Below are 18571 nucleotides of genomic sequence, written 5' to 3'. Positions count from 1 at the left end.
CATCGCCGGGAGAGCGCTGCTGGCAGGGGCTGGAGACACCCGGGATGGGATGGGAGGGGATGGGTGGGATGCGAGTCCTGCCTTCCCAGACCCACCACCGCAGCCGGGACAAACGTGGGGGCCGCGGCACCTCGGGAAGGGGGCCAGGGAGGCCGAGGGATGCGAAGCCCGCACCGTCCCCACCCCGAGCTCCCCATGGCTGGCACCGGAGGAGGGGGTTCCCATCCCAGCACACCCCAGGATGAGGTGTCCCGCTGGACCGGCCATCTCCACGTGGCTCTGTGCCATTCCCAGAAGCCCCATCAAGGCCTCTTGCAGGGAAGGACACCGCAGCTGGAGCCAGCAGGGATGCGCAGCATCCGCAGGATGGTGGTGCCTCAGTTTCCCCTCGGGACACCGCAGCGGGACCGGAGTGCGGGGGACCCAAGCACACACGGAGGAGCAGCAGCAGCAGCCCCGCGCCACGGCCGTGCCACCCCGGCTGCTTCCCCCGGGCATGCAGCTGCTCCGGCGCCATGGCGGATGGATGGCTCCGGATGGGAGCTGGGATGGGCTGGGATGGGCTCTGGGGGGGCTGGAGCCCATCCCAGCCCCGTCACCGCACGCAAGCCGGAAAACTTAATTCACAGCCGGCGCAGGCAGCGACTGCCCAAGTGTCCCGGGGCCGGGGTGAGCGGGGCCAGGGCTGCTGGGGGTGCCGGGGATGCTGGGGGTGCCAGTGCCGAGCTGGGTGTGCCGATGGATGCCAGTGCCGGGGAGGATAAGGCGGGGATGGGACTGGCACTTTCCCAACCAAAAATAATCTGGGCTTCATTAGAAGGACTGGGAGCGTCACCGCGGCTGGGAGGAGAGGCCCTGGCACAGCACAGCCACCAGGGCTGGCTGGGGGAGGCCGTGGAGCCCTGGCACTGCCAGCTGGCACAGGGCACCCAGGGAGGGGTAACCCTGCACTCCTGGTTATTCATTGACGGCGGGAGGGGACGGAGGAGTGCAGGGCAGCCATCCCAGTGTGTGTGCTCACACGGTGGTGGCAGGTCCCCTCTTTGTCCCCAGCAGCACCCAGCAGGAGAAGATGCCAGGAGGGAGCGTGTGGGTGCTGGTGCTGGCGCTGGCACTGCCCAGCACCGGACAGCAGCACCTGGAGGAGGCCAAGAACATCATGACCACCACGCCGGTCATCGACGGGTGAGCAAAGGTCACCTGGCCCTCAGCGTGCCCAGCTGTTCCATGTCTGTGGGAAAACCCCAGCTGGGAAACCCTACTGGGACAGCCCGGTGGGGGATCCCCGGGCCGGGCACCCCAGGGCTGTGTGGGGACAGGGGACAGCTTTCCCAGGGGATCCCCATGCCAGGCACCCCAGAGCTGTGTGGGGACAGGGGACAGCTTTCCCGGGGATCCCGTGGGACTGCCCGTGCAGCCGAGGGGATCCCCAGCACCGCAGCCCAGCAGGAGTGGGCAGGGTACCGGGAAGCCGGGGTTAGGCTGCCCTGGGGGAAGTTCCTGCTCAGTCCTGAGAGATGTCCCTGCTCCCTTCTCGGGACCCTCAGGAGGCTCCAGTCCCCTGCAGCATTCCCTTGTGGGTCAGTGCTGTGCCTCTGGAACAGGGGGCAGGGCAGGGGGAGCAGGGGGATGTGACAGGAGCAGGAAGTGGCGCCCTAGCCTGACCTTACCACTTCCCCAGTGGCACTGCTGGGTGTGGGACCTGCGTGCCAGGATGTCCCTGCAGTGACATCCTTGTCAAAGGGATGTTGGGCTGGCTCCCCTGGGCGTGAGGGATGATGATGATGAGTTGGAAAGTGCACAGGAGGGTCTCTGGGGGTCCCACAAGGGACTGTCTCCAGTTCCTGGCTAGAACTGCTTGGGGGGCTTCTGGCTGAGGGGACAGGTGGGTGGGCAGATGGACTGAGAGGCAGATGGATGGATGGATGGATGATGGATGGATGCATGGATGCATGGATGGAATGACTGATGAGGGGACTGTGTGTGGGCAGCTTGAGGGCAGGTGGGCAGAGGGTCAGGCCACTCCTCAGTGCCCATCCTGTCCCTGCCCAGGCACAATGACCTGCCCTGGCAGCTCCTCGAGAAGTTCAACAACCAGCTGAGACTGCCAGCAGCCAACCTGACACTGCTGAACGGCACCCACACCAACATCCCCAAACTGCGCCAGGGGCACGTGGGCGGGCAGGTGGGAGCACTGGGACGGGCACTGGGGTGGGCTCTGGGGAGGGCAGGGAGCATCGGGGTGGGCAGGGACACCAGGGAGGGCAGCAGGGTGAGCCCTGGGGTGGGCAGTGTGGTGGGCAGTGCCCGTGCTGAGGCGGTGCCCGTGGCAGTTCTGGTCGGTGTACGTGCCCTGCGAGACGCAGAACAAGGACGCGGTGAAGCGCACGCTGGAGCAGATGGACGTGGTGCAGCGCATGTGTGACCTGTACCCCGAGACCTTCGCCTGCGTCACCGACAGCGATGGTGAGCGGGGACAAGGCAGCACGGGGGTGCTGACGGGCGTGCCCAGCCCAGCTGATGCCCCCGCCCTCCCGCAGGCATCCGGCAGGCGTTCCGGAGCGGGAAGGTGGCCAGCCTCATCGGGGTGGAGGGCGGCCACTCCATCGACAGCAGCCTGGGCGTCCTGCGCACCCTCTACCGCCTGGGTGCCCGCTACATGACCCTCACCCACAGCTGCAACACCCCCTGGTAGGACCCCCAGGGGGGACACAGAGGGTGGCAGCACTGGCGTGGGGGGACGCGGTCAGAGGTGTGGCCACTCTGATGCTCTCCCTGCTCTGCAGGGCTGACAACTGGCTGGTGGACACCAAGGATGAAAACCCTGTGCACCATGGCCTCTCACCCTTTGGGAAGGTGAGCAATAGCATCAGCAGTGGTGTCTGAGAGCAGTGGCATTGGAGGAACCTGGTACTGGCACCCACTGGCCCCAGGCTGGGTGCAGTGTTCCATCATCCATCATCCATCCATCATCCATCCATCCATCCTTCCATCCATCCATCCGTCCGTCCATCTGTCCATCCATCCATCCAGCCTTCCTTCTTCCGTCCGTCCATCCATCCATCATCCATCCATCCCTCCCTCCCTCCGTCCCATAAGCCAAAAGCCACACAAGCATCTCCACAGGGGACCTTTCCCATGCATCCCTCAGCCCCCCAACTCCATCCCTGTCCCTGTAGACGGTGGTGGAGGAGATGAACCGCCTGGGCATGATTGTGGACCTGGCCCACGTCTCAGTGGACACAATGAAGGTGGTGCTGAAGATCTCCAAAGCCCCCGTCATCTTCAGCCACTCATCCGCATACAGCATCTGCCAGCACCGCCGCAATGTGCCCGACGAGGTGCTGGAGCTGGTGGTGAGTGTGGGAGCACGGCCAGGGTGAGACAGGGACTCTGGGGGGTTCTGGGGGGGCTGGGGGCTCAGGGCTGTTCCCCCCAGGCCTCCACGGGCAGCTTGGTGATGGTCAACTTCTACAACGCCTACGTGACCTGCAGCGACAAGGCCACGCTGTCTGATGTTGCAGGTGAGGGGGTGCCCGGGTGGGTGGGGGTGGCAGTGACCCCCCCTGCCCTGCTGACCCCAGTCACCCCCCACAGACCACATGGACCACGTGAAGAAGGTGGCCGGTGCCCAGGCTGTCGGCTTTGGTGGGGACTACGACGGGGTCACAGGGTAAAGGGGGTGATGGTGCGGGATGGGATGGGGCGGCGTGTCCCCACCACGGGGACTTCCTGAGGGGTGGGGGTGTCCCCTCTGCACTCTGCGTGGGCAGCTGGGGGTGCTGGGAGTGGCCCAGCTGTGAGCTGTGAGCTGTGGGGTGGCACAGGGTCCCCACTGGCCTGGAGGATGTCTCCAAGTACCCGGCGCTGGTGGCCGAGCTGCTGAAGAGGGGCTGGACGGAGCAGGAGGTGAAGGGGGCCCTGGCTGAGAACCTGCTCAGGGTCTTCAGCAGAGTGGAGGAGGTGAGTGTGGCATGGGAAGCACGGGGCACAGGGATGTACAGGACAGGGGGACACGTGGCACAGGGACACTTGGGGCAGCAGACACAGCTGGAACATCGGGGCATGGGGCACTCAGGAATTCACGGGCACAAGGGGAGGGACACATGGGGCACTGTGGTGGCACAGGGAACGTGGGGTGGCAGGGGCTCTGTGTGGAGAGGCACTGCCCCTCACAGCGGGAACCCGCCCTGTCCCCACGGCAGGTGAAGAGGAGCCTGCGGGACACAGCTGCCCACGAGACCCCCATCGCCTTCGAGGAGCTGGAGGGGCCGTGCAGAACCAGCTACGGCTACCCCAATGATGGCGGCCCTGCCCTGCGCCCGCCGGCAGCCCTGGCACTGGCGCTGGCACTGCTCCTCTCCGTGCTCTCCTAACACCCGGCTGCCACCGTGCCCGGGGCTGCCACCGTGCCCGGGGCTGCCACCGTGCCCGGGGCTGCCGGGCGGGGCACGACCCCGCGCCCCTTTCTGCCGGAACTGCCCGCAAAATAAAACCGTGGCTCGAGCAGTGCCGGCAGTGAGTGTCCGTGTGGGGCTCTGCGGGACCAGAGCCGGCTCCTGGCTGCAGATGTCGGGTCCCCCCGCGTGTCCCCGGTGTCCCCGGTGTCCCCGGTCCCCCCGGCGGGGCAGAGCGGCAGGGGCCCGGCGGAGACCACCCCGGCACACCGGGAAGCTCGAACCGCACCGGGAGTGACACATCCCGGCAACACCTGGCCAGGGCGGCTGCAGCGCTGCCTCCGCAGGATGCTCCCATTAATCATTAGTTAATTAATTGGCTACTTAATTATCTCCTTAGCAATTTCCTCTCGCATTCAGGAACAGCCTGTGTTCGGAGCGGGGGCGGGAGAACAGGCAGGAGAAGGAGAGCCATCTTCCTGTGGCATTCGGGAGTTGGCTGAGGAACAGCGGCCGGCTGCCAGCCGGGCACGGGGAAGGGTGTGGGGACAGGCGAGGGACAGGTACGGCGGGGGACGGGGGAAGGGAAGGGAAGGCTGCTCCCCCGTCCCTGGCAGTGAGGCTGCTGTGGGCAGGTGCTGATGGCAGGATGGGTGCGGTGACAAGCCCAGGGTCTCCCCTCGGCGGTCCAGCTTGTCCCCACGAGGGCTGGGGGACGGTGCAGGGAGCTGGGTTCCAGCTGCTCCGAGCTCCTGCTCACTCTGGTCCCCCCGGTTCGGCCGTGTGAAAGGGACAGGTCCCCGCAGGAGCGGTGACAGTGGCGGAAGGGGGAAGGATTCGCCCTCCAGAATCCCCAGAGTGGCTACCCCGAGCCAATTCCCGGCTCCTGGATCCGCAGGGGCTCTGGGAACAAGAGCAGTCCCTTCCTCCTCCTCAGCTCCAGGGCAGCCCCCTGGCACCAGGTCCCGTCACAGGGCGGGGACACCATGAGACACTGGGGACCCCCGTCTGCATCCACAGCCCCAACACACACCGGGGTGTTCAGAGATTGTTTATTTAAACACACAGAAGGGCACGGACACCGTTCGGGGAAAAAGAAGGCAAAAAAGACGAGCTTAAAAAAAAAAACCAACCCAAATGAAACCACCCAGAGACAGCCCGGGGAGAGGGACAGGGGGCAGGGCTGGAGCCCCCAGCGCCACGGGGACACCACGCAGGGAGCCAGGCACAAACCCCCAGGGCCCCCCGGCTTCCCGCCCGGCCCATCAGGAGCTGGCACAAGATCCAATGCTCCGCTGTAGCCCAAAGCCCCCTCCTCCTCCTCGGCGGCAAGGAAGGCTCTGTGTCACCAGCCACACGCTCCAAGGCCACTGAACTCAGGAAAAATAATCAACGCAGCGGGAAGCGTTTGTGCAGGGGAGACGGCCCCCGTGACATTCCCCCAGAGGTGAAAGCTCCTCCTGGGAGACCCAAAGGAAACGGCGCTTCCTTCCCGGAGAGCTTCCAGCAATCGAGCAGCCCCGCGGGGCCGGGGATGGCGCGGGAGGGGCACGAACAGCTCCAGCCCCGAGGGAAGGTGACAAGGGACAGGGACGAGCAGCGGGAGGGGACACGGAGCGCAGCCCCCGCCCCCAGCCCGGTGCCAGCAGCGAGGGGACAGAGGGTACCCAGGGATGAGGCGCAGGGATGGAGACAGAGCTGCTCCCGGGATGGTTTTGCGTTCCCTGTCACACCCACCCAGCAGGGGGACATTTGGGGACGTGGCTGCAGCCACCGCAGCTGCTGCAATCCGCTCCCAGTGCTGGACACGGGTCCTCACTGGTCCAAACTGGCGGTCAGCGCCGGGATAACCATTTCCAGCTGGCAGCGCTTGGGGAATGTGTGGATCGACACGCACAGGGCTGGGCGGGGGGCGTTCCAAAGGGCACTTCGTGGTACCGGGCTGGGGGTGTCGGCCCGGCGGGACACGGAGCAGCAAAGGGCACAGGGACAGTGACAGCGAGGGAGGGGACACCCGCTGCCACCGCCCCTTCCTGCAAGGCACCGACCTCCCCAGATGCACAGCCGGGCACAGAGCCCTGCCCGCGGCTTCTCCTGCTCCTCCCAAACAGCTCCCGAGGAACTCGGCCCACAGCTCAGCTCTGGGCAGGGACAGGGAACAACAGAGGAGTTGGGGAGCAGCATCCAGAGCCCAGGAAAATCCCCTTAGTGTTCCGTCAGCAGCAGGATCCGGGGCTCTGCTGCACCACCAGCAGCACCCCCAGACTGAGCCCCCCACAATCCAGCACAGCGTTCCTCGGCCGGGCTGGGATTGCTGCCGGCTCAGGGAGGAGCTGCCACCCCCGAGGAGTCCCGAGGCAGGGGGGGCTGGGGACGTGCTGCGGGGGCGGCGGGGCCGGGGCTGCGGGAGGGGGTCCCGGCTCCACCGCTGCCGTCCACGGGAGAGCTCAGTTCCGCAGGGCAGCCAACCTGGAGGGCACAGCACGAGAGGGGAGCGAGGTCAGGGTGGCAGGAACAGCTCGGCTCGGGAGCAGCTGCAGCCAGCGTGTCCAGGGAACTCCTCTGAGCCCCCAGGAAGGGCCAGCTCTTTCCCATCACACCAGTGAGGGAAGCACTGGAACTATCCAGGAACTGGGAGAGAACCAACCTCCGGGACAGCTGGTCCTCCTGGGAGCGGACAGAGCTCTCCCCCACGGCCGAGGCCCCCTCGGGCAGCTGGTTGAGCTGGTCCATGATCTCCAGCCCGTTCTCCTCAGCGATCTGGACGATCAGGCTGTCCACCTGCTCCTGTGGCGTGCTCAGCGTGGTGGCCGAGCTCATGGAGTCCTCCATGACCTGGGACAGACACAGCCCTGTCACCCTGCCCTGACCCCCCGTCATCCCACCCTCTCTCCTGGACACCCAGCACTCACCGACGTGTGAACATCCAAATTCTGCACCTGCTGCTCAAATTTATCCATCACTGCCGACACCTTCTGCAGGTCCATGGAGCTCAGGGCCTTGTCCAGAGCCTTGGTCACCTGCGCCATGTTTTTTGTCACCTGCAGGGGGAGATTCCTTCAGGGACACTCTGAGGGTCACACACAAATCCAAGCACCGTTCTGACCCCATCCGGGTAGGATGAACCTGTCTGAGGGGGTCTGAGACCACCAGGAGCCCTGGTGGGGTCATTCTGGGGGACGGGGGAACCTGTGGTGGTTGGAGGCAGCGGGAGGGGAAGCTCCAGGTGGGGCTGGAGCTCCCAAAGCCCTGCTGGAGGCTCTTACCCCCTTCATGGTGACGGCTGTCTGCACCTTGGAGGCCACGGCGTCCACCCGGGACGCCATCCGCAGCCAGTTGAGGCCCTCGTTCTTCTTGCGGATGGCGTTCTCAGCATAAACCCGGGCACACTCCACGTTCTTCTGCTGCAGGGCCTGCCCACGGAGAGCCCGCGCTCAGAGAGCCCCCAGGGCTTCACTCCGGCCCCCGCTGCTCCTGCTGGATGGGCTCCCAGCAGGAAACAGCTCTGGTGTGAGCCCAAACCTGGGAATGGCCCAGAGCAGGAATAACGCCCCCCTCGTGTCGCTGGCTGTGCTCTGTGCCCCCAGCAGGGCTGGGGAGGGGATCTGCCCCTGTCCCGCTCGGTGGGAGGAGGGAATTCAAGTGGCCCCACAGTGCTGAGCACCGGCAGGATCAGCCCCACACACCTTCTTGACTTTGGCTTGCTCGGCCTTGGAGTCCTTCTCAGCTTTCTTGGAGAGCTTCTCCAGCTGCTTGGCTGTGAACTGCGGGAAGGAGCGGGAGAGCAGCGGGATCCAGCGGGGCAGGACCAGGCACAGGCAGGGAATGCTCTGGGCTGGAAGGGACCTCAAAGCCCATCCCATCCCACCCCTGCCATGGCAGGGACTCCTTCCACTGGCCCAGGGTGCTCCAAGCCCCATCCAAGCTGGCCTTGGACATTTCCAGGGATGGCAGAGCCAGAGCTGCTCTGGGCACCTGTGCCAGGGTCTCCTCACCCTCCCAGGGAGGAATTCCTTCCCAGTATCCCATCCATCCCTGCCCTCTGGCACTGGGAAACCATTCCCTTTGTGCCACCGTGCCAGTGCCCTCCTGTCCCCCCCACCTCTCACTGCCCGCCCCTCTGCCCGCGGCGCTCCGGTCCCCCCGGGGCCTCCTCCCGTCCCGGTCCCGTCACCGGAGCCCCGATGAGGCCGAGCCAGCGGAACTGCCACCGAGACTCTCCCGGGACCGGCGATACGGGCCGGAAAGGAGGCGGAAGGGGCTCCGCTGCTCTCACCTTCAGCTGGAAGAGCGTGTCTGGAAAGGAAGGAGAGCACAGGCTCAGCGACACGACCGGGACCGGGTGACCGGGGACCCCGCCCGGGGACACACGTCCCGGCCATCAGTCCCGGCTCTGACCCTCACCCGCACCCCTCAGCACCCGCCCCAGCCCCACCGGGAGGCGCCGCTACCACCCAACCCCCCGGTACCATCCATCCTGCCCGCCGCCGCTTCCGGGTTCCACCGCCGCTTCCGGGTGACGCCGACGCTACTTCCGGGGTGCGCGCGCTGAGTGTCGCGAGAGCGACGCGGCGGGGGAGGTCACGTGGACAGCGGGAACCCTGGGGTGTCGGGGCGAAGGGGCGGGGCCGAGAGGAGGAGTCAATGGGGCGGGGCCGAGAGGAGGCGGAGCCAATGGGGGCGGGGCTATGTCGGGACAGGGTCGCTATTGGTTCCTCTCTAGCAACGGTTGCCAGAGGCTTAACGTGAGTGGGCGGGGCCTGCGGGTGGGCGGAGCCTGCGGAGGATAATACCCGGCGTGCGCGGGATTCGCCATCGCCGACATGGCGGCGGCTGAGGCGGGACCGGCACCGGAATCGGGACCGGCACCGGAATCGGGACCCGGGTCGGGACCGGCCGAGCCAGAGCTGGAACCCCTGCGGCTGCGGCGACTGCGGGGCGACGGCTTCTTCGAGGTTCCGGCAGCCGATCGGGTTGGTGCAGCGGGTCCCCGGGGGTGTGAGAGGGCTCGGTGCCGGCGGGGGTCCCGGTGAGGAGCTCTCGAGGCCGCACATCCCGGACGCTGCTCTTTGGTTTCAGCTGGGACGATGCCGCAGCGTGAAGGAGTTTGAGAAGCTGAACCGGATCGGAGAGGGCACGTACGGCATCGTGTGTGAGTACGGGCCGTGCCTCCCGGGCGGGGGCGGCTCCCGCTGCGCCGGGGCCATGCGGGACCGGGACGGGATCTCCGGGTTCATCCCGTTCCACTCCCTGCCGTGGCTAGGGACGCCTTCCACTAGATCACATTGCTGTGTCCAGCCTGGCCTTGGACACTTCCAGGCACGGAGCTGCCACAGCTTTTTCGGGCACCCAGTGCCAGGGGCTCTCCACCCTCGCAGGGAGGAATTCCTTATGGATAATCCCATCTAAGCCTGCCCTCTGCCAGTGGAAAGCCATTCCCCCGTGTGGAATCCCAGCTCCCCGGGTCGGGAGGGGCCAGATTCCCCCCTGCAGCTGAGCTGGGGAGCTGAGGGGAGGTGGGGACAAACCCAGGCGTGTGTCCTGGTGCCAAGGTGGCCTGTGCTGCCCCCAGACCGTGCCCGGGACACGCTGACCGACGAGACGGTGGCACTGAAGAAGGTGCGGATGGACAACGAGAAAGATGGTAATGGAGGAGCGGGGGGAACAGGGGCTGCTCTGTCCTGGCTCTGGCTCCAGGCCATTCCTGCAGCTCGGTTGTTCCTCTCTCTCTCCTCCAGGAATGCCCATCAGCAGCCTGCGGGAGATCACCCTGCTCCTGCAGCTCCAGCACCCCAACATTGTGGAACTGAAGGAGGTGGTTGTGGGAAACCACCTGGAGAGGTAAGAGTTCCCTGTCTGTCCTCCCTCTGCATTTCAAACCTTCCTGGGAGCTCAGCCACCTCAGCACACAAACCTGTCCTGGGGGAGGCTCTGACCTTACCTTCTCTCCAACAGCATTTTCCTGGTGATGGGATACTGCGAGCAGGACCTGGCCAGTCTCTTGGAGAACATGCAAACACCCTTCTCAGAAGCTCAGGTACAGGGTGGGGCAGGATTTGGGTCCTGACAGGGTGCTGCCATTCCTGCCATAACATGTGGGCACCTTGAAGGGCTCCCTAGGCCTTGGGCTGGGGGATTCCAGGGATTCTGATGGAGCCTGGGCTTTGCTGACTCTCAGTAAACCCTTCAGGGACTTCCCAGGCTGGGTTTGGGGCTGGAGCAAACCGTCAGGGAAACAGAACTGGGAGAAAATGCCCACCCAGAACCCCCTGGGAGGACACAGGGATGGAGGGACTGCAGGACACCCCGGTGGGTTTGGCCTGCAGGGGTTTGTGCAGTCAGTGCTGCTCCCACAGAGGTCACAGCTCCTGTCCTCTGTCCCCAGGTGAAGTGCATCATCCTGCAGGTGCTCAAAGGCCTTCAGTACCTCCATGAGAACTACATCATCCACAGGTGGGAGTGGCAGGATGGAGCTGGGGGACAAAGGGGACACCTTGCACATCATGAGAGCAGGCAGCACCATCAGGAGCAGCTCCGGGTGCTGCTTTGGTGCCCATCAGCGTGGGAGCACCAGCAGGGCAGGGAGGCCATGGAATGATGGGAGTGGATTTTGCTTGTGGTTTCTCACCTCCGGCTGCTCTGTTTCCCACAGGGACCTGAAGGTCTCCAACCTGCTGATGACGGACAAAGGCTGTGTGAAGATAGGTGAGTCCCAGCACCTGCATGGCTGTGCCACGAGCAGAGCTCAGAGCTGGCTCCCTCCTGACCCTGACTCTCTGTTGCAGCTGATTTCGGCCTGGCACGCACCTATGGGATGCCCCCTAAGCCCATGACCCCCAAAGTGGTGACTCTGTGGTGAGTGGCTGGTGCTGGGGTGGATCCTCCCAGCAGGACAGGCTGGTGCCAGCTCTGCCACCGAGTGTCCCCTGTGCAGGTACCGCGCACCGGAGCTGCTGCTGGGGATGACAACCCAGACCACCAGCATCGATATGTGGTAAGGGGGGGATGCTGAGGCTGCCTGGATGGGACTGGGGGGCTGCAAACTGCAGGGGGATCACTGGAGAGGCTCCTGTGCTCCGCAGGGCCGCTGGCTGCATCCTGGCCGAGCTGCTGGCACACAAACCACTGCTGCCAGGCACCTCTGAGATCCACCAGATCGACCTCATCGTGCAGCTCTTGGGAACACCCAACGAGAACATCTGGCCAGTGAGAGCTCCCTGCCCATTCTCCCTGTCCTTGCTGTTCCCCTGGCCCCTCCTCACTCTGTGTTTCCCCCAGGGGTTCTCCAAACTGCCGCTGGCCACCCAGTACACCCTGCGCAAACAGCCCTACAACAACCTGAAGCACAGGTTTCCCTGGCTCTCGGAGGCTGGGCTGCGACTGCTCAACTTCCTCTTCATGTATGACCCCAAGAAAAGGTAAGAGCGGGCAGGATGTGGGGTGGGTAGGGCATGGAACCAGCCCCACGCTGTTCCCCAGGCTGGGGTAGTCCCTGCCACTTGCCCTTCTCCCTTCAGGGCCACAGCCAAGGACTGCCTGGAGAGTTCCTACTTCAAGGAGAAGCCTTTGCGTAAGTACTCCCCTTCCTGGGGCAGGGCAGGACTTGGGGAGGCTCTGGGCCCTGCTGACCCCTCTTCTGTGCCCCACAGCCTGTGAGCCGGAGCTGATGCCCACCTTCCCACACCACCGGAACAAGCGGGCGGCCGGCACGGCAGTGGAGAGCCAGGCCAAGCGCAGCAAGCCCTGAGCTGTCCCATGGGAACAGGCGTGATGTGTCCCGGCTGAGGAGGATTCCCTCAGCCCAACAGTCCCAGTGCCCCACGGGGCTCCATCCGTTCCCAGGACGGCTCCCAGCTGCATCTCCACGTGAAGGATGGGGCAGGCTCTAGTCTGGGGCTGGGTGAGCGTGGCCCTGGGCCCAGGAGAGAAGAGAGATGGGGCCTGGGGATGCCCAGGGCTGGCAGGGTCAGTCCTATCCCATGGGGTCCTGGCTTGTGCTGTCTGTGGGGGGAACCCCAACTCTGCCATCAATAAAAGACTCTGGCAGTGGCAACTTTGGGAGAGAGTGACCTCATTCTTTGCTGCCAACAAGACTGGAAGAAGCTGTGCCTATGTTCTCCTTCCTCTGGGGACAAGGAGACCTCCATGACACCCCAGGTTCCCCTCGCTTTTATGTAGATCCCAGGCCCACTCCTGCAGGGTGCTGTGCTGTCAGCTATCACTGCAGCCCCTGCCCCTGGACCAGGCATCTCTGTCCCCCTCCCCAGGACACAACACCCCGTGCCGAGGCAGCCACTTTACTGATGCACTGAATAATTTACAGGAGCAGGGCCCAGGCACCGTGGGCTGCCGAGTCCGGGGTCCCTGTGCGGAGCCGTGCCCATCCCTTCCCGCAGGCAGCAGCAGCAGCAGCAGTGTCAGGAGCGGGGTGCAGAGCCCTCGGCCAGCAGCATGTCCAGCTCTGTGCGCTGCAGCCAGAGCCGCTGCTGCCGCTCCCCGCGCAGCTCCTGGCCGCGGTGCCGGCTGCGGCAGGCGTGTCCCGCGGTGCAGCCGCCGCCGTGCAGCTGCCGGCAGGTGCTGCAGCAGTACGAGGGCAGCATGCCCCGGCGCAGGCACGAGTGCAGCTGGTAGCAGGGCAGCTCTGGCGTGTCCTGGCGGGAATCCTGGGGACTTCTGCTGGTCGCCACCAGCTCCTCCTCTGGGAAGAGGTGAGAAGAGGTGTCTGGATCGGTGCTGCCCACAGGCTCTGGCCCAAGTGTGCCATTGCAGTGTCCCCAGCCCCTTGTGGGCACATCCTGAGGGTCCCTCCACAGCGCTGGGGGAGCTGTGTCCTTGCCCCCCACGTCCTCAGGGCTGTCTGGCATCTCCCGGTAGAGATCCACACTGTCATTGCAGTCGGCAGCCGCCCTGTGCTGCTTCCCCAGGTCCTGCAGGGTCTCCAGGCACCCCTTGGCACCCATGGCTCCATGCCGTGCCTCCAGCAGCTCCTCGGCGCGGGGATGCCGCAGCTGTGGTGCCAGCTCTGCCAGGATCTCACACTCCAGGCGGCAGGCGAGGAAGCCGACAGCAGCGGCGATCAGCACGGGCCCCGGGGGTAGCCGGGCCACGGCCAGGCGGTGCCGGTCCTGCCGCTCGTAGCCCAGTCGGCCCAAACTCCGCACCAGGTCGGCTTCGGGGAGCGCTGGGCGCAGCAGGTGCACGTAGGCGCCAGAGAAGGTCTGCAAGGAGAGCGGGGAGCGTGGCTGGAGGTGTCTGGGTATCCCCATACCATCCCCTTACCCCCTCAGGGCCTCACCTGGATGGTGCCGAACTCCCGGCGCCAAGGGAAGAGGTAGAGGTTGACGGCCGCCAGCTCCAGCAGCCGGAAGGCGCCGGCCAGGCCCCGCAGCGCCAGCCCGGGGTCGCGGTGGTCCCGCAGCCCCCGGGCCAGCAGTGCCAGGGCATCCTCCTGCAGGGCCCCCAGCAGCGCCGGCTCCCGCTGCAGCCGCTGCCGCAGCCGCTCCGCCACGGCGGGGCCGGGGCAGGTCCCGGCGGGGCCGAACTCCCGCTCCAGTGAGCGGCGGTACTCCCGGTGGAATTCCTGCCGGAATTCCTGCGCGTAGTCCTGCCGGTGCTCCTGCCGCAGCGCCGAGCCTGCACACATCCTGCGGGTACAGCAGCGTGAGACCCCGCCCTGGTACCCCGGCACCCCCTCCCAAACCGGCGACGATCCCCCGGCCAAAGCCCGAGCTCCGGAACTTCGCTCCTCCGAGGCCTCCCCGGCACCTCCCTGCTCCCAGTCCCGCCGGTGTCACTCCCCGGCCCTGATTCACCCCCTTTCCACCCCCGAGGCCTCCCGGTGTTCCCACCCGACCCTGGTTCCGCGCGGTCCCGGTTCCCCCCCGCCCCACCTGCCGCTCCCGGCCGCTCGCGCTCCCTTCGCGCCCCCACCGGGCCGGGACGCGCGTGCCGCCCGTAGCTCCGCCCACGGGGCGGGGCGTCCCCCGCGCCACAGCGCCCCCTGCTGGGTGGGAGGACCCGCGGGGGCGACGGCAGCACCTGGCCGGGGGTGTGGGGGTCCCGCGCCGCCCCCTCCTCACTGCAGGGATTCCACGTAGGACAGGGCGCTCTGCAGGGACGTCAGGCAGTACCCCTCCTCCCCGATCAGGTACCTGTGCGCACACCCATCACACGGCTGGGACGCTGCCATGACCAGCACATCATGGCATCCGCCGCCCCTCGGCCCTGCTGCTGTTCCGACCCACCTCCCGCCCTGACAGCCCTGTCCCGGGAGGGTGACGGTGTCCTGAGCCCTGTGGCTGCATGGCCCAGCACCCTGGCACGTACCCTTCATGGATGAACTCCTCCAGGGCGGCACACTCGGAGAGCAGCTGGGGCAGCCCCGTCTGCAGCACCACGTAGGACAAGATGGGCAGCAGGTCATCTGCCCCGCTGTGACAACAGGGCCATCACCCACGGTGGCCACAGGGACTGCTGCCCCATCACCGAGCCGGCCACAGGAGCCGCAGGAGCTCCCCTCGCTGCCCGTCCTGCTGTGTGTGGCCGAGGGCCGCGGTTCCTGTACTCACATGGCGGCCGTGGCGAGGCTCCGGCTGTCCCGGCTGCCGCAGTACTCCTCGGCACACTCGCAGATGCCCCGCAGGGCTCGCACTGCGGCACAGGGCGGGTGTCAGGCTCACCGCCAGCCCTGAGTGCCCTTCCCACAGCCCCATCTCCGCTCACCGATGCACTCCAGCTTCCTGCGGGGACAGGTCTCCAGCGGGATGAGGCGCAGGTCCTGCACGGCCGAGGCGTAGGCGGGGCGGCCGGGGACGGGTGGGAAGAGGCGTGAGGCCAGCCCCATGTCGGCGGGGCTGGCGTGCCGGTGCCGCTCCATGCTGCGTGCCAGGGCCGCCTCGCGGGGCTGCTGCACCGTCCTGCGGGCACAGAGGTGACAAGGAGGGTGCCAGGAAGGGGTCAGTGGGTCTCGGACCCTCCAAAGCGGGTCATAGTACCTGTAGAGGGCCAGGAGCGGGGCCCAGAGTGGAGGGAAGAAAGCCTCCTCCAGGCAGGCCAGGCACTGGTCCTTGCCGGCAGCGGTGCCGAGCCCCTCGAAGGCCAGCAGAGTCAGAGCCAGCAGCCTGTCTGGGAAGGGCGAGTCACACAGCACACTGACACCCCCGTCCTACCCACACTGGGACCCCCATCCTGCCCACCCTGCGCCCCGAGTCCAAACGGGGTGCAGGAGAGCCCCCCGTCCGCCCCCACTCCCTCAGCCGTCCCTCACCCATGGCGTTGTGGATGTCCCTCACGACGCCCTTCAGCAGCTCCGGCAGCGCCGCGTCCTGCCCGGAGCTGGCCGGGGGCTCTGCGGGGGCCCAGCCCTCGGGGGACGCCAGGAACCGCTCCAGGTCCTCGAAGGAGCTTTCCCGGGGGGTCTCGGGGGGCTGTGTGGGCCCCGGGGCGCCGCTGTCGGCCAGGGGGGTGCTGGACTGGCTGTGCCGCAGCGCGGCCGGGCCGTGCTCGGGCACCGAGAACATGCAGTGCAGGCTGCGGGACGCTCGGAGCCGGCGGCCCCCCGGCTCGGAGGGCAGCGAGGAGCCCCCCGCGTCCAGCGACAGGAAGGACAGACCCGAGGGGGAGGCGGGGGAGGCGTCGGCGGGGCCGCGGCTGACGGCGGGGTAGAGCCGGGCGTACACCGCACACTGCAGCCGCCGCAGCAGCTGCGTGATGGGGTGCTCGGGGCAGCTGTGGGCAGAGGGATGGCGTGGGCGGGGGGCACCGGCAGCAGCTGCAGCCCCCTCGCTCTGGCAGGGCCGTGCCCACCCCAGCACTACCTCAGGAGGCAGGAGAAGAGCCCTGACACCACCGAGAGATCCGCCGGGCTTCGCTTCAGCTGCGCTTTCCACTGTCTTGGCCAGTCCTGGGGAGTGTCCAGGGCTGGTCGTGGGGATGGTGCAGCGCCCTGCCCCACGGCACAGCCTCCTGCCCCACGGCACAGCCTCCAGCCCCATGGCACAGCCTCCTGCCCCACGGCACAGCCCCCTGCCCCACGGCACAGCCTCCTGCCCCACGGCACAGCCTCCTGCCCCACGGCACAGCCTCCAGCCCCATGGCACAGCCCCCTGCCCCATGGCACAGTCCCCTGCCCCATGGCACAGCCCCCTACCCCACGGCACAGCCTCCAGCCCTGCCAGCAGCCCCTGGCACACACTCACATAGTCCTGCTCGTACTCAAGGATGGCAGCGTAGAGTGCTCGCTGCTCCTGCTCCTCGGGGGTGAGGGCCACGCTGCTGGAGAACCTCCTGGGGGCACCCCGGGCCAGTGAGGGCACTGCTGGGTGTCCCCACAGCTCAGGGTCCCTGCAGTGCTCCCCACTCACCGGTTGGCCGCCTCCTGCAGCCGCAGCCGCCGCTCCTCCATCTTGCGCTGCAGCTGGGCCAGGCACAGTTAAGGGTCCGGAGCCACCACCGTGCTCACCCACTGCCCTTCGCCCTCCTCATCCCCCAGCTGAGAGCCCAAAGGCCTGCATGGGGTCAGTGACACCCAGGAGAGGATAGAGGCTCTGCTGGAGCCAGCTCTTAGAGCAATCCCAAAGGGAAGGATACGGTCTCCTCTCGGGCCTTGGCGATCACCAGGTTCTCCATCATTTGCCGCTGCAGGGACAGCGTCTGCAGAGCAGGAGGAGAGATGGGAACATGCACTCACATGCCATGGCCACCAGTGGGGAGTGGGGGTCCCCCAGGGACCCTCTCTCTGCCTGGCTGCCGGTTTCATCCATCTCCCAGCTCCTCCCCAGCTCCCCACTTGCCAGGGATGTCTTCTGCACGGCCTGGCTTGGGTTCAGCCGCGCCACCCGTGCCTCATAGGCCGCCTTCAGCTTCTGGTTCTGCAGGGAGGCCTCCTCCAGCGGGGTCAGCTCCCTGTAGGAACAGCCTCAGCACTTGCCACAGCACACAGGACACGTGCCAGGACCACATCCTGTTCCTTGATCCCCCGGGCAGGCATGGGGCCACCACCAGTCCTTGTGTTGCAGTTCTTGCCAGACCTCGTGTCCCAAACCCCTCGTGTTTGAACCCCCCATGTCCTACCTGCTGTGTTCCAGCCTCCCATGTCCCAGCCCCTGTATCCCAGTCCACATCAGCCCCACATGCTGCACCATTCTCTGTCCCAGCTCCCATGTCCAAATCCCCGTACTTCCGTGCGCTCTGTGCCTCAGCGATCTGCAGCTTCTGGAAGATCTCCGGGGGCAGGAATGGCGAGAGCTTCCCCCCCTCGTCCGAGCAGACCCGGCGGTGCCTGGGGAGGGGCGCAGGGCCCCCACCTTGCTCCTTTGCAGCCGGTTTCACCTGGGTTTTCCCTGGGGAGCGGGGCAGGACAGGTCGGCTGTGTCTCACCACCAGCCTGACCCTGCAGGGGCACCCAGCTCCCCAAAACGGGACCCCCACCCCTGACTCACCCAGCGCCGCTGCGATGGATTTGACCCTCTCCAGGCACTGCTCCGCGAGCTTCAGCAGCTTTGGGGTGTCAGGGGTGATCCCCTCGCTGTTCTCTGTGGCGAGGGTGTGTTGAGGTCGCTGCAGGACTCTCACCGTGGTTCCGCGGGCTGGGGGCAAGGGGTGCTGCCTTACCTGTGCCTGCCGCCTCCTCCTGCAGGGCCTGGGCGATGAGGGTGATGCTCTTCAGGTACTCCACGTAGGCCTCCTGCCAAAGTGGGGGCTGAGCAGGGACCCCCGCGGGTGGGGGAGCTCGGGAACCCCCCTGGCCTCGGGGGATCGCAGCTCCGGGTCCGAACGGGAGGCGGGGGGAGCCCCGGGGTGCTGGGTCAGAGCGGGCCGTGAGTCCGGGGATGCGGGGGGAGCCCCGGGATGCGGATGAGCCCCGGGATGCACGATGAGAGCGGGGGTGCAGCCCCGCGGCTGGGAGTGAGGCCGAGGGACGCAGCCGGGAGATGCGAGGAGAGCCCAGGGATGCAGGAGAAGCCGAGGATGCGGCGGCGGGGGGGGAGCCCAGGGATGCGGGAGAAGGCGGGGGATGCAGCCCCGGGGATGGGGGTTGAGCCCGGGGATGCGGGGAGAGCCCCGGGGGTGCAGTCCCGGGGATGCGCCTGAGCCCGGGGGTCCCTCCCCGGCCGTCCCCGCTCTCACCCTGGTCCGCCCGGCGCTGTCCATGCCCAAGGCGCCGCTCGCCGCCC

The 18571-nt window shown here is 66.9% G+C and overlaps 5 protein-coding genes across 9 annotated transcripts; 2 read left to right on the top strand and 3 right to left on the bottom strand.

Annotated features, from left to right (window-relative positions):
* Window positions 1-124: 124 nt before the first annotated feature.
* DPEP1 (dipeptidase 1) lies at window positions 125-4511 on the top strand. Of its 2 annotated transcripts, XM_015639862.3 has the most exons (11): window positions 125-669; window positions 1057-1185; window positions 2053-2185; window positions 2334-2466; window positions 2541-2691; window positions 2787-2856; window positions 3180-3356; window positions 3440-3524; window positions 3598-3673; window positions 3828-3963; window positions 4206-4511. In XM_015639862.3, the coding sequence occupies exons 2-11, from the start codon at window positions 1073-1075 to the stop codon at window positions 4374-4376; spliced, it is 1245 nt and encodes a 414-aa protein (XP_015495348.1). In that variant the 5' UTR covers window positions 125-669; window positions 1057-1072; the 3' UTR covers window positions 4377-4511. The 2 variants fall into 2 exon arrangements, with proteins under 2 accessions (XP_015495348.1, XP_015495347.1); XM_015639861.3 differs by lacking the exon at window positions 125-669 and having other exon boundaries at window positions 746-1185.
* A 924-nt stretch (window positions 4512-5435) lies between these two features.
* CHMP1A (charged multivesicular body protein 1A) lies at window positions 5436-8977 on the bottom strand. Of its 3 annotated transcripts, XM_015640357.2 has the most exons (7): window positions 8867-8977; window positions 8674-8693; window positions 8084-8161; window positions 7664-7810; window positions 7310-7438; window positions 7045-7232; window positions 5436-6866 (listed from the first exon to the last, which is right to left on the bottom strand). In XM_015640357.2, the coding sequence occupies exons 1-7, from the start codon at window positions 8871-8873 to the stop codon at window positions 6845-6847; spliced, it is 591 nt and encodes a 196-aa protein (XP_015495843.1). In that variant the 5' UTR covers window positions 8874-8977; the 3' UTR covers window positions 5436-6844. The 3 variants fall into 3 exon arrangements, with proteins under 3 accessions (XP_015495843.1, XP_033373205.1, XP_033373206.1); XM_033517314.1 differs by lacking the exons at window positions 8674-8693; window positions 8867-8977 and having other exon boundaries at window positions 8084-8303; XM_033517315.1 differs by lacking the exons at window positions 7664-7810; window positions 8674-8693; window positions 8867-8977 and having other exon boundaries at window positions 8084-8306.
* A 220-nt stretch (window positions 8978-9197) lies between these two features.
* CDK10 (cyclin dependent kinase 10) lies at window positions 9198-12450 on the top strand. Of its 2 annotated transcripts, XM_015640356.3 has the most exons (13): window positions 9221-9370; window positions 9477-9549; window positions 9970-10041; window positions 10136-10238; window positions 10353-10434; window positions 10783-10850; window positions 11050-11102; window positions 11183-11252; window positions 11332-11391; window positions 11480-11603; window positions 11676-11815; window positions 11915-11967; window positions 12047-12450. In XM_015640356.3, exons 1-13 carry the CDS (start codon window positions 9221-9223, stop codon window positions 12142-12144), a joined length of 1146 nt encoding a protein of 381 aa, XP_015495842.1. In that variant the 3' UTR covers window positions 12145-12450. The 2 variants fall into 2 exon arrangements, with proteins under 2 accessions (XP_015495841.1, XP_015495842.1); XM_015640355.3 differs by having other exon boundaries at window positions 9198-9370; window positions 11480-11815.
* A 364-nt stretch (window positions 12451-12814) lies between these two features.
* On the bottom strand, window positions 12815-14040 carry SPATA2L (spermatogenesis associated 2 like). Its single transcript, XM_015639546.1, has 2 exons — window positions 13693-14040; window positions 12815-13615 (listed from the first exon to the last, which is right to left on the bottom strand). The coding sequence occupies exons 1-2, from the start codon at window positions 14038-14040 to the stop codon at window positions 12815-12817; spliced, it is 1149 nt and encodes a 382-aa protein (XP_015495032.1).
* Window positions 13950-18565, bottom strand: VPS9D1 (VPS9 domain containing 1). Its single transcript, XM_033517309.1, has 15 exons — window positions 18525-18565; window positions 18009-18081; window positions 17575-17929; window positions 17189-17300; window positions 16986-17048; window positions 16760-16812; window positions 16595-16682; window positions 16214-16299; window positions 15664-16124; window positions 15392-15521; window positions 15120-15313; window positions 14966-15047; window positions 14724-14828; window positions 14436-14548; window positions 13950-14041 (listed from the first exon to the last, which is right to left on the bottom strand). Exons 1-14 carry the CDS (start codon window positions 18546-18548, stop codon window positions 14473-14475), a joined length of 1902 nt encoding a protein of 633 aa, XP_033373200.1. The 5' UTR covers window positions 18549-18565; the 3' UTR covers window positions 13950-14041; window positions 14436-14472.
* Window positions 18566-18571: the final 6 nt, after the last annotated feature.

This window comes from Parus major, chromosome 11 (genome assembly GCF_001522545.3).
Source record: "Parus major isolate Abel chromosome 11, Parus_major1.1, whole genome shotgun sequence".
In the NCBI taxonomy this organism is placed as follows: domain Eukaryota; kingdom Metazoa; phylum Chordata; class Aves; order Passeriformes; family Paridae; genus Parus; species Parus major.
This window is presented reverse-complemented; position numbering and strand designations above follow the sequence as displayed.